This window comes from Nannospalax galili, unplaced genomic scaffold (genome assembly GCF_000622305.1).
Source record: "Nannospalax galili isolate Female #2095 unplaced genomic scaffold, S.galili_v1.0 scaffold806, whole genome shotgun sequence".
NCBI classification, from domain to species: domain Eukaryota; kingdom Metazoa; phylum Chordata; class Mammalia; order Rodentia; family Spalacidae; genus Nannospalax; species Nannospalax galili.
This window is the reverse complement of record NW_008355419.1, coordinates 1289719-1303512: the sequence shown is the minus strand read 5'-3', so window position 1 is coordinate 1303512 and position 13794 is coordinate 1289719. Positions and strand designations below refer to the sequence as shown.

Here is a 13794-nt window from a genome sequence, read left to right as displayed (position 1 = left end):
GTTTAAAAAAAAAAAAAAAAAGCGGCGATTCTGTGAAGCCCAAACAACCCAGTGCTCTTGCTCCTGACCTGAGGCAAGTCCTCATAGAACGTGGAATTTCCAGTGACACAGGGAGCATGCCTGTGGTAGTCACTAGGGTCACTGTGGCAGAACACCCAACATAAAGAATTCAAAGGAGGCAGAGTTTATTCTGTCTCCTGGTTTCAGGGGGTTCCATCCATGGCCGCTTGGATCTGTGTAGGATGTCAGGGCACCAGGAGTGTGCAGTGGAGGAGGTCTTTGCTTTTGAAATTTTTATTTTTGGTAGTAGGGGTTGGAGCCAGAGGCTCTTGTGGCCGGCTTTTATGGGCGTGCTGGTGATCCCAAGTCAGGTCTTCACTTCATGCTTGTTTGGCAAGAACTCTACTCACAGCCATCTCTCCAGTTCCTCTGCACCTCTTAAAATATTTTTTACGTTTATTTATTGGGGGCGGGCCGGGGTGCACAGGCCACAAAGTGTTATCAGAAGACAACTTACAGGACTCAGTTCTCTCCTTCAACACCATGTGGCTTGTGCCTGGGCCAGGGTGCCTAGAGAGCGGTAGGGCACTGAGCCCTAAGTGCCTGTGCCTGTGCACGTGTCAAGGGGGTGCAGGGTGAGCACTGGGCACGTGTAAACTGCGTGGAAAGTGCTAAGCAAGGCTCTGGCTCTGGGGTCTCGGGCTGCACATGATGAGTCGCTCCTGCTGGCAGAGGGAAGGTAAGCTAAGGAGGCTGAAAGCCGGGGGTCTGCATGCTGGGGAGGCCTGTGCAGGGAGTGATCGAGACCAGGTGCTACTGCCCCGGGCTGGTAGTGATGGCTGGTAGCCACGGCACCTCCATCGGCTGATTGGCAGAGCCTCTGGCTAGCCCTAGCCACAACAGAACCCAAAAGGGAAGAGAGTCCCTAAACGAAGAGGGACGGTCTGCTGGCAGCACAGGAGCCTCGCCTGACTACCCCGGCAGTTCTCAAAGCCCGGGCTGCCTGCCTGGCCCCTACCTAAGGTGTCCTTCTGATGGGGCACACCCCCACTGACTTCTCCCGGCACTGCCGCTCCTTGGCTAATGGAGTGCACACCGAAGACCGATGCGCTGTGTCTGGTCACCTCCAAGCGAGGCCGTTCCTGCCCCCTCAGGGTCAGTAACATTGGATATTTTGAATTCACTTAGATGAAGAAAACATTTCCGCATGCAGCCTGTGCTCCTCCCGGCAAGTCCTAGGCCCAAGGCAGCCGTTTCACGGTGGGGCAGGTCTTTACTGTCTTGTTTATTCTGGCAATTTCTCGGCCCTTCTGCCTTGGTGTCCTACACAGGTGATTAGGGAGTCTAATTGGTTCGCCTGTAAAAAGATAATTAATTGATATTTCCTTCCCAGAGAGGTCAGGCTGCCCTCTCTGGTCCCCAGCACAGCTTCCCTCTCCAAAGCCCCCTCCCTTGAGGTGGCCCAGAAACCTTTATCTCTCTGATGTTTTGGCCTAATAGGACCAAGTCTGCAGCCAGGATGGGCACGGTGAGAGCCGTACCCAGGGTGACATGAGCAGGGGGTCAGCTACCCTGCAACCAGAAAGATGGGGGAGGGCTCAGCCACAGGGCTGAGTGCAGGGCAGGGTGAGGCGTGTCCCCTGATGCCCTGGCAGAACTCTGGGCAGGAGACATCTGGAAGACGTGGTGCTTCCCATGTCCTCTGCCCAGAGGTTTCTCTTGTGCCCACAAGGCAGACAAAGCCCTTGGGAGCTTCAGGGAGCTATCCCAGCATCCTACCCATGGTCTGAGCCAGTTGTGTGCTGGGGTGAGAGATAAATTACAGGGCATAATGGGAGCAGAGAGCCCAGGTGGTACCATCACAGTCATCCTACCCTGGGCAGTGGTGGCATAGACCCAAGGAAGTGGCTATTGAGCAGCCCAGAGGAGGAGGATGGGGAGATGGTTGGGGGCATCTGGTTGGAAAAAGGGCATGTGTGAAGGGAAAGGAAGAGAGTTGGTTTGTGCCCAAGGTCCTGTGATTGTAGTATGTGGACATCCTATGCAGCATTCAGGCGTGACAGGAAGCTGGCTGCCCACTCTGATCCCAAGAGTGAGGAGTCTGAGGTTCATCTGGATAAATGTGGCACTTACCTCCATGAAAAGTAAGATGGCCAGTCAAAGAGGGGGTGTAGGCAGAGGAGCAGAGACCCACCTACGCCAGGATTGCTGTCAGCAGGCCAGGGCAGGGTAAGAGTCAGAGATGCTGCAGAGAGGGCAGCAGCAGTTTCCCCGAGACTGAGAGCTGACAATGCCACGTTCTCATGAAGTCCAGCTCTCCAACACTGTGAAGAAGCCTTGGGAGAGGCAGATCTGTTCCTATGTGGGTGGCACTGCGCACGGACTTCACTTCATGCTCCTAGTGAGAGCAGACTCAGCAGTCCTCCAGCCAGCGAGCCTTCTGGGTGTCCCCTCTTCTAGGGGAGCTAAATGTTTGTGGGAGCCTCTTGCCCTGCACCCCCCCGACACCCACACCATGAGCTTCCCTTCCCCTCCACAGAGCTCTGATGCATATATACAGGGCTGCTACAGCAGGAGGGGTAGCTGGGGACCTTGGGTGGCCCATCTAAACACCATCCCTGCAGAGCAAAGGCCTGCTGAGAGAGCAGTCGGCTGTGTCATGGGGACCAAGGAGGTAAAAGGGAGTGAGGAAAATGACAAGAGTTGTGGCCAATCAGACAGCCTCATTCATGGGGGAGATGTCTGCTACACATCAAGATGTGGTCACAAAGCCAGGCGTCCAGGTCCCCAGCACTCTGTGTCATCTTCCCACCAAGCAGCATGGTTAACACCAGTGATGTGGGACCACCTGCTGTCACCGTGGCTCCCACTAGTCTTGTCTAAGGCTGTTTCTCGGCAGCCTCATGACAGCAGTGACAGCCTTTTCTGCATGACCTCATCAGGCCCGACCACAGATGTGTGACACCAAGCAAGTGCTTGGTAGATGCCAACTGTGGTGATTTCACAGAAGCAGCCCTTTAACAACTGGGTTTTTGTTTTTGTTTTTTTAACACGCTTTCTTCCTTTCCACCCCCATTTCCTGGAAACAGTGCATGGAAATGGCAACTTACAGCTGTAAGTGCTGCTATGGTCTGGGCCTAGTGTCCCTAGAGCTCCCAATCGGGCCACTCAGCTGCCACCATGCCTGGGGCAAGCCACTTGGATATGAAGGCACAGTGGGCATCTTACTGTCAAAAGTTGTTCGTAAAGGAGACAGCAGAGCTGGTCCCCACAGTCCGAGTGGAAACCACCAAGGTGCAGAGGCTGGAAACCATGCTGTCAGCAGAGCAGTTCCCAGTCATTGCCCAGGACACAGGCAGTCAGGAGCAGCAGAGCTGCAGGAGAGGACATTAGCGAAGGAATGTCCTTGCATAGGAAACGACTTTTATTAATGCACCGTAAGACAAAATTAAGACACCTCTGAGAGAAATAATTATTCCACCTATAATTTGGAAATACTTCAGAGGCCCAGATCCTGTAGAAGGGGGCTTCTGGGGAAAGGACATTAATGCCTCTGGCCCCAGGGCCCTGTCCAGCACACAGTTGAAAGACACCCCACCACCACCACCACTCATTCCAGTTTCGTTCCTCTGAGGGGCTGGCCCCAAGGACTGAGTGTGGGCACCTGCAAACCTCCTTACCCCTGAAGAGATGCTGTCCTGGAACATTCCTCTTCCTAGTGATGCTGACACAGAATGTATCCCCTCTTCCTGGACTCCACACTAGACCCTGGCTCTTCCTTCCCAGGCACTACCCTCTGCTCTGCCCCTCCATCTCCTTCACTGCTCTGTGAACCAACCCCACTACCTGGAATGGCCTGGCCAGGGGATGAACCTTCGTCCTAGGCATGCCCTGTGGGTCAGCCCAAGACAGAGGAGTGTAGACAGGGCAGTGTAGTTTGAAGGGTACAGACCAAGCAGAGTAGATAGGACAGTGTAGACAGGCCAGTGTGCACCTCAAGTCTGAAGCCGCTGCCCCAGCCAGAGCCTCTCCCTTCAGAACTCCCTGAGTGGAGGTTCTCACTTGTGCCTCCTCCCTGATGATGGGAACTTTAGGATAGACGCCATGAGGAGAGCCCTGACGCTTGGTCTCAAGGAAAGTGGGCTCTGATGTGCAAGTGTGTTTGGGAGCAACCAGGGACCTTGTACCAACCTAGCATTGAAACTATCACCCTTCGGGCTGAACTGTTAACTGTAGAAGAGACAGGACGGTGAGTGTTGTGACTGCAGCTCTACCTGTGGGTGCGGTGGAGACAGAGGGAGACATCCCTATGCTCCCCACAGCTTGGGACCATGAGAGAAGAAGGAGCAAGAGCCAGGGTGGGCAGGAGTCTGCTCGAGGGACCCATGTTCCATCATCCTCAGAGCCTCTCGGGGCTGTTGCCGGCTGAGGGGGTGCAGTTTTCAAAGGCTCCTTCGCCCAGGCCTGCTGAGGTTGGGGCCTGATGGGGAAAGTTTCTGAGAGGATATCAAAAAGTGGTCTGTGTGGCTTGGGCCTCTGGAGAGCCAAGTGCTTCTGCTGGCCAGATTAAAAGGGGCAGCCCACCTGGTCATAGGCAGGGCCTATTGATTCTGAGCCAGCCCCAGACAAGCCCCAGAATCCACCTACTACCACGCCACCTGTACTGAGCACACAGGCCTGTTCATACTGCCCTGTCCACACTGCCTGGTCTACACTCGTTTGTCCACGTTGCCCTGTCCACACCATTGTGTCCACTCTGTCCTCTCCACACTGCTCTGTCTACACCCCTAGTCTCCACTCCTGTTTCCACACCCTTGTGCACACTGTTCTGTCTACACTGTCCTACCCACTCTGCCTGGTCTATACCCAACTATCTACTTTTCCATGTCCATAACCTTTGTCTACACTGCCCTGTCTACACTCCTCTGTCTTGGGCTGGCCCACAGGAAGTGCCCAAGACAAAGGTTCATCCCTGGCCAGGCTCCACGTCCTGCCCTTACCCACTCAGCTAGTGGCAGGACAGCCTCTGGGTGTTGGGGAAGGCTTTCCTCTGCTCAGGGCTCACAGGACTTCTGTTTGCTTTGTTTTTCGGGGCAAACCTTCTGCTTAGCTGAAAGACATGAGCCTCGCTGTCCTGAAGCCTGTCAACGAGTGGAGCATGGATGTGCTGAGTTTGTGGACATCCTCCTCGGGCCCCCTCCACCTGGGATGCAGCCTTTCCTGTTCCTGCCCAGCATGCTTGAGGTAGGCCCTGAGCCATAGGGGACTTCTCTCTGCCTCTTCCAGGCTCCTCTGAGCCTCTTCTTTCCCCTGCCCCACCCCTAGAAGGCGTACAGGAGGCCCAAAGGTAGCCAGAGTCCCCCAGAGGGAGCAGCCACTTCACAGGAGCCACCAGAAAGCACCAGGTAAGAACTGCATTTGGTGGGAACTGCTGTGGCTAAGCCCTGGCATGCGCCCCTGTGAGACACCTGCTTCAGCTTCTCCTAGGCCTGCCATACACAAGACACCATGGTGTGAGGGATCTGTGAGGATGACCAGAGAGAGCCCTAGAGTGTCTAGGAAGGTAGAGCATAAGCCCAGAGAGAGCCTATCTTCAGAGACAGGGCAACCAAGAGCCACCCCTACCCATGTTGCTATGGCTGATGGCCCACTCGATAAGGCCCAAGGGGAGCAGTCTGCCTTCTGCAACCCTGTTACTGAAAACTCTGCATCCCAACACCAGGTAGAGCCCAGGAAGGACTGATTGTAGTGGCAGGGGAACAGTTCTGTGTGCCTCAAGGGTGACAGCAGCTGACCATGGACTTGCATGGAGAAGCTCCATGTGAGATGGGCAGCAGGGAGATTCATGTTTCTCAGCCTCCAGTGCCACGCTGTGCTGTGGGCACACAAATCAGGTGCTATAGTCTAACCTCGTCACTCAGAGAAACTGAGGCACAGGAATTCATTCATCAATAGCGCTCCAAAGTTAAGGAGAGTTTTAAAGATTTGTTTTACTATGTTTATGTGTCTGCCATGGGCTCCCATGGAGGCCAGAGGAAAGTGTTGGATTCCCTAACGTTGAAGTCACAGACAGTTATGAGCCATCTGATGTGATACAGGAAACCAAATTCAGGTCCTCTGGAAAAGCAGCAAGTGCTCTTAACCGCTGAGCCTTCCCTCCAGCCCATCAAGACTGGATTTTTGTCTGACAAATCAGAGGTCTGCTTGTCACACTGTGGGATGTGAAGAGCATCCCTTTGCTGACTCAAGAGAACATGGCAGCCAGTTCCACACACCCCACTGGAATACAGGCTGCAGGAGAGATAAACCCCTTCCCAACACCCCCAGCACCTATGAGCCATGGAAGGCATGTTACATCTCTTGCAGAGCAGCCAGTACCCATGTGCCAGGTATTTAGCAAGTAGAACCCATGAGGTGTGGATCCTCACTGGGCCTAATTGGAGCAGGGTGTCCTGACAACTCTTGAGAGACTAGAAGGCAGTTAAGTACCAGGGCAGTGTGTGGGTAGGAGAACGCCACCTCTGAGATGGCCAGGGGGGAGCTTCAAAGGGCAGGTGAGGGGCGCCCACAAATTGCCAGCCAGGTCTCTGAGCCCGGAGCCTTGTCAGAGACAGGAACCGAGGAGGGTACTGAGGCTCTGCCTCAGCACGGGGCTTGTGTGAAACTCCCAGAGCAGGGCCTCGGCAGACAGACCCAGCAATGAAGCCCCAAGACATTGTACTAAGGAGGGAGGGAGGCCCGTGGCCCACCAGAGCAGCGACTGCCTGCTGGAGCTCTGCAGTGGGATGGCTCGTCGGTGACGCAGTGGGTGTGGGGTGAGCCAGGAACACTGGAGGCTGGCGAGGTGTTGGCAAGCTGACAAGCCTTTGATGCCCCTTGAAAGGCGTTGCTGGGACAGGAGCCACTTCTAGCAGGAGGTACGTCCTGTGCTGCTCTGAGTTAGGGCCTGTGAATCAAGACACTCATTTGCACAAGAGCTGAAGCTGACTTAAAATACAACCAAGATCTGGCCAGTGTGGCAACTCCCGCCCATCCAGTGTTTCCTCCCAGAGTGGATATGGGGCCGACAGCTGAGCCCAGAGTCACACATGCTGGTGGACCTGAAGACCTGGGATTCTCCCGCTGTCTGGTGCCATGGAAACCCTGCCGAGGGTGGCATGGACACTTCTCTCCCCTCAACCAAAGGGTCCTCCAGAGAAGATGGAGGGTAGCCAGCTCATCCTCTCTCACTGCCCACTATGAGGCCCCAAGGTGTCTGTACTGTCCACAGCCTAGGATTACAGTGAGCCCTTGAGCCGCTGAATCAGTGAGCGTGTTTGAAATGATCACGCCTCAGGTAAATGCTTCCAACCAGTGGCACCTCTCCTACTTTGCCTGCTCTGTTTCCCCCAGTGTCTGAGGGCTCTGGTCTGCAGGTAGTTCACAGCCCCCTCCTTCTACCACTGAGATCAAGGTCGTTCTCCTGGGAGCCCTGTTGCTCAGATCAGCTGGGCTCCTGTTTGTAGAATATGGGAACCCCAGAGAGAGATTTTTTAATTATTTATTTTTGAGGCATGATCTCATATAACCCAGTCTGGCCTTGAACTCTCTATGTAACTGAGAATAATTTCTTGAACTTCTGATCCTCTTCCCTCCCCCTGCTGAGTGCTGAGACCACAGGCCAGTGCTACTACGGCTGGTTTATGTGGTGCTGGGGACGGAAACCAGAATTTTGTGCACACTAGGCAAGTATTTCATCTGAAACTATAGCCCCAGCCTCTCCTGAGAGAGATTTTTGACAGTGAATGCTTGGAACACCTGCTTCTCTCTTGGGACGGTGATGGGGTTAGGGCACCCTGGGGTTCTGCTATGACCACAGGTTAAAGATACAACTGTCATTCACAGGCAAACCCCAGCCTCCGCCAGCTCCCCATCCCCCGACACACAGCAATGTTCTCAGAGCCCCAAGGTCTCTTGTCTTCTCCAACCTGGCCACTTTTACCACCCAAATGCTTTCTAGGATGCTGATCTAAAGATATTGGGCTTTTCAATTCTGTTCCCTGAAGACCCCTTAATCTCCCTGAGTTTGACCTAGGAAAGAGTTGACCCTAGGAAAGAATGCGGGTACCTCCATTAGGATCTGCCCCTCCTGTGTCCTCAGCACCTCTGGCAGTCAAAGGTCCCTCCCATCCTCCTGCCTTTTGAGTACCAGTTTCAAGGGTGACCCCGGGAGCCTACCTTCTGGTATTCCAAGACAGCCATCCTTTCTATTAGCCGAGTCTGTCTCTGCAAACCAGGAGTGCTTGGATTTCAGACGGTGTCTGGTTTGTACTTAAGAGCCTGCCAGCATCATGGCTGGGCAGGGCATACTTGAGAAGCTCAGGCCCACAAGCCCTGATAGGTAGGATGAAGGTCACTAGCTGGCACTCTGGGTTAGGATCCTGCCTGTGAATGTTGAACCCCTGTTGGGGCGCAGGAGGAAGGGATCCCTATGATCTGGACTCTTAAGTCTTCAGGACTCAAACGTCATCAACAAAACCCAATCTGGGGTTCTATCAGTGCTAAGAGACCTCCAATTCAGATGGTCCTCAAGTCCAAGACCTCCCTTACTTTGGTCCCACATTATCTCTGTTCTCACAGAATGTAGATCAGACCTGTCATGGGGCCCCAGCCTTGGCTGGCCTGGCTTCCTGGCCCACTGCCACACCACCAAGAATACCTGGAGGGCCTGCTGTTCCAAACCCTAACACAGCCACTGGCTCACAGCTTCCCTGACAAACCCCTTACCTAGTGCTGCCAGCCCCCCCCCAGTTGTCATCACTGGGTCCCCCACTTTTCTACAGTTACAGGAGCAAAGCCCTAGAGAGAAGGCCTACAGAGCCACATGGGCTGTCCTTGCCTGACCCAGCCCAGCTGGCTGCCACACTGGGTCATAGTTCATAATCCTCCCTTCCTCTTGGCAAAGACTTGACACCACAGCTAAGATGCCAAGGAGGGCGAAATTTCAGTCAGAGAGATGAGTGTGTGATCGATCACTGTGGCTTTGAAATTGCCAACACTGCACACCACCCCAACCTGCTAGGCCCTCACACTTGCTGGCAAATGCTGACTGAGCTGGGAGTCACCTGTGGTCATCAGGAACCCTTCCATCCCTGGCACAGAAACCTGGTTCCCAGTGGCTTGAGTGAGGCTACCCCACTCTGTTGTCCTACTATGGCCAAGGCCCCACCAAATGGCCAAGCCAGCCCATCAGGGCCAGTGGTGGCTTGTGTGTTGGTCACTGCTGTACAGAAGTCATAGTGGGATAGTGGGTCACAGTGGCATAATTCTCAGCCTTTCGGTGTTCAGTCTCAAGTAGCCCAAGGTAGCTGCCATCCCATGTAGGGTAAACCATGTGTGAGTCAAAGCCAGACGGCTTTCCTGCTTGGGTACCCCTGAGCTGCAGCAGCCCAGGGTGGGGCTAGGACATGCTGGGATTGCATCCCTGAGGACACATCTGTCCTTCAAACTGCAGGGTCCACACCCTTGTCCCTATGGCCTGCAGACAGGAGTAGCCATCAGGTTACTCAGGGCCCCTGGGGAGGGATTGCCCCTGGCCATCAGCCAGTGACCCTTGAAACCTGAGAAAGCTCATTGATTAGCTTTGCCTGAGTCAGTCAGCAGCTCTCATTGTCCTCGGGAGGCTTCAGACAATAGGAAGAGGGAGGAAGGAGCCCCCCCCCACCTCTGAAGATTGAGAGTGACATGCCACCCTGTAATTTCAGAGCAGAGCAAGCGAACACAGGGTCTAATTTACATAAGAAGAGTAGCGTGCTTGGAGAGCCTGCTTGCCTCTTACAGGTTTAGGCATAATTCTGGAACGTGCTATTTGATTACTTTTGTACTCCCTCCCTAAAAACAGGTACTTTGGTAGGAAAGGAAGGTACAAGATCTAGCGACACCAGGCTGGACATGGGCAAGGCTTTATGGGTACAGGCTGGTGCCAGTTGCACTCCCTGCTGTCCACAGACACAGGGCCCTGTCACTTATGTGCAGGGCAGCCAGGAAGAAGAGCACCTGTATCCTGGGCCCCGTGTGGACAGGTAGAGACCAGTCCCCCAGTGCAAGGAGCACCTGACCTCTAGACACCATTGATGCTGCTGGCGTTGTGGATGAGCTCAGGGCCCAGGTCTGGAATGGCTGCATGACACGGAGAGGTGGGGTCTGGGTAGAGCCCTTGGGCTCTGAGAAGGGGGTCCCTCTCATTCTGTAAGTGGGTCCTTTGTTTGCTCTTTACTTAACACATGGCCACCCAATGCCAGACCAACACTAGTGCAAGGAAGGTAACAGAGCATGGATGAGTGGAGGGGTAGGGCACGCAGCAGGGGTGATGGCCCTGCAGGCGCCTGCTCCCTGTTTTCCTGGGAGAGAGAGTTTCCGTCCAGGGCCCCTTGCTGCATTCCTGCAGAGACATTCCAGGCATGTTACGGAATTTCACTGCACAACAAAGGGCCCTGTCAGTCTCCGCACTACGTGAAATTGTGTCAGCTGCAAAAGATGGACTTGATTTAATAAATGTGGCTGTGAATTTGTCCAGCCACACATGAACATTCCATAGAATGGGGGGGGGGGTACTCTGCTTACATTTGCCGCAGAAATCCTAATGGCGTGCTTTGTGATAGGAAAATGCAGCTTCTGGGAACTCCATCTGTGGAGATATTGAGACACAACCGAGTCGCCCAGGGATGTGCGCGGGAAGTTCTGGTGGATGACCTTGGGCCTAATTGTCCATTGCTGTCTCACCCGCTTACCCAATGCCAACACATGCTGGGGGCCATCAGAGTCCCTCCTCCCTCCTCAGCTCTGAGAAAAATGCGTTTAATTAAGACTTCCGTGATTAGTCATTTAATCAGTCATTAGGCCAACACAGATGGAGCCAATTAATTTTTTTTTATTCTTGGAGAGATGGTTGATGTTCAGCAGCACGCAAGACCCCTCTGACTGGCTGCTGCAGGTGAGCAGTGTGCACCTAACTCTGGCCTTTTGTCAGAAGAGGCACCAAGAACACTTACGGGGGTGGGGGGCAACAACAGCATCCTGGGTTCCCACCTCCCTGCACAAGGCCGTCTCACAAGAACAGCCCTGGAAGTCACTCCAGCCACAACACCCCAGCAGCACCAAGACTCAGGAACCCAGTCAACCACCAACCATGCCAGGCTTGGAGCCTGCAGAGGACAGGGCAAGAGTAGCGCTGAGCCCTGGCTATGTTATGACCAGCCGAGGCAGGTCCAGCCAGTGAGGCAGCCATGCAGCCACAGCCACAGAGGACATGTCACACCTAGGCAGGCCCGCAGCCCATGGACTCAGTCACAGAGCCTAGTACTTTTACATAAAACCAATGTGTGTAAGACCCCATGAAGGAGGGCCCCAGGCCTTGGGGTGAGCATGTGGCACAGGAAGGGAGCTCCTCCTGCCCTACTCCACCCCAGCTAATGCAGAGGACAGTGGAAAGGGCAGCCCCAGCAGGCACAGGCCACAGGGTCCCACCGGCCAGAAGCCCCGACCTCTATCTTCCCACATGAACCATGCTGGGGCACTTCTGGAGCAGACGCTTTTGAATGCATTCAAATGGACCCCAAAGACTCATGAGATATGGTTGTGATAACCACAGGCCCCAGCCTGGGCCCTACCCCAGCCCTCCTGCTCACCTGTGTCCATCCTGTCTAGGGACTGAGTCCCCTTTTCTCACCAGGACATGTGCTGAGGGGCATATGCAGGGCAGTGGGCCTCACATTACCTCCCTCCTGGCTGAGGTGACTGCAAGGAACAGGAGGGCTTTGGCTAGGCCTGGCCCAAGGGATAGGACCAGTACCCTAGAGATGAAGGGCTGGGCAGCCTTGAGAACAGCTAGATCCTCACGTGGGTGCTTGAGTGGATTGACAAGATGCTGTCTGAGTGGTGTCATGGGATCCTAAGGCCACCTAGGGCCTTTGCCACCTGAGCCAATATGGACCACTGTCAGCCCATCTACTGCCCCACCATCTGGATAGGAAAGCAGGAAAAACAAAAAGGGGTTATCCGGGTTCTTCCCTTCTCTAGAAAGAATTTTTTTTAGTATTTTTAAAAAATTTTATTTATGTATATGTGTGTGGGTATGTGCACATGTGTAGGGGTACCTGCAGAGGTCAGAAGAGGATGTCAGATCCCCTGGTACTAGAATTACAGGTAGTTGGGAGCCACCAAGCATGGGTGCTGGGAACTGAACTCTGGTCCTCTACAACAGCAGCAAGTGCTCTTAACCACTGGGCCATCTGTCCAGTCCCCTCTAGAAAGTTTTAAGGATTGAAAACTGAGCCCTGTCTTGTCCAAGCAGGAGTAATAAATGGAAGCAGGTGTGAGGGCCTGGCAGGAGCAGCTGGCTTTGGATATGCCTACCCTGGCACTCTAATCCACCGGCACAGGGCACAGTGGGATATTTCCTGCCTGGCGCAGTGCTGGGATAGTGACCCACAGCATAATGAGAAGGCGGGGCACAGCAGCCTTAACCCTTCACATGAAACCACCAAGGGACCCCTCCCCAGCTGAATAGGCACCCCCAAACAGAAAGTAAACAAGGTGGGCTGTCCAATGGGGGACAGGGCACTGTGGATAAAAAGTTATCAGGCCTCCACTCTGGCCGGAGAAACAACCATAAGCTGTCCACTGATGCCTGGGGCCCACCTGGCTTGGGGCCTTGTGGGAGAGGCCATGTGCTAATGTGATCCCAAAGCCAGCCCAGACCTGCTGTCCCCAGAAGAAGGGTCAGAGGGGGCTGTCACCTCACTAAGGCCCCTGTGGCTCCTGCGCCTCTCTTTGGAGACTCAGAAGGTGACAGCTATCTCCAGTTTGACCCCAATCAGGGCCTCCCTGCTCCAGTGATGGCTCTAATTTTGGAACATTGGTTTGGGGTTCCAGGGACTGACAGAAGCCCTGGGGCTCATATCCAGTGTGGCCTCGAAAGCTATTTGGAGAGCTCTCCTGGAGTGGCAGCTTCCTCTGTTGTGACTCTTAACTCAGAGGCTCCATAAGCCAGCATCCTCTGTTAGTGCAGGGGCTTGGCTGCCTGTAAGCCCTAAGCAGCCTAGGGCAGAAGTGTCTGCTGAGGCTTCCTTGACCCTGAGGGTCAGATGGGTTCTTCAGAGAACTAGGAACCTGCACTTTGCATGCCTGTGGCAACCCTTCCTCTGGCCTGGAAGATGGGGCACCTTGGACTTACTTGGCTCAGTCCCTGCTTCAGAGCCCTCTGCCCAGGCCAGGCTAAGCAGGAGGAGGGTGGTGTGTGTCCACTTCACAACCTGGATGACCTGGGACAGAGAAGGCATCCCAATAGCTCAGAGACCGTGGAGGGCTGGTGAAACCACACCTGGCAATTTTTTTTAATTCCACAGAAATAAAAACTGACCAAAGAAATGTCATTAGCCCCAGTGACAAAACCACGATGAAACCAGGCATGATGGTGCATTCCTGAGATCCCAGAACTTGGTTGGCTGAAGCAGGAGGTGTTCCAGGCCAGCCTGAGCTACAGAGACCTTGTCTTAAAATGGGCTGGGGTGTAGCTGCTTGCCTAACATGCACTTAGTCCTAGGTTCAGTCCCCAGCATCACAACAAGTATGTTGGTATACATGTATAATCACAGCACTCCGCGGAAGGGGAGCAGGCGGATTAGGAGTTCAAAACCATCCTTGGCTACATAGCAAGTTCAAAACCAGCCTGAGAAATGAAAGAGAGAGAGAGAGAGAGAGAGAGAGAGAGAGAGAGAGAGAGAAGAGAGAGGGGTGAGAGGATGGCTCTGGGGT

The 13794-nt window shown here is 54.2% G+C and overlaps 1 protein-coding gene across 6 annotated transcripts in view; it reads left to right on the top strand.

Annotated features, from left to right (window-relative positions):
• Positions 1 to 13794, top strand: part of Morn1 (MORN repeat containing 1) — a 57189-nt gene that overhangs the window by 37402 nt on the left and 5993 nt on the right. For all 6 annotated transcript variants that reach the window (XM_029555861.1, XM_029555859.1, XM_029555863.1 and 3 more), the window contains 2 exons: positions 5111 to 5244; positions 5326 to 5405. In XM_029555861.1, the coding sequence (XP_029411721.1) occupies positions 5111 to 5244; positions 5326 to 5405 (214 nt within the window). The remainder of the gene's footprint in view (positions 1 to 5110; positions 5245 to 5325; positions 5406 to 13794) is intronic.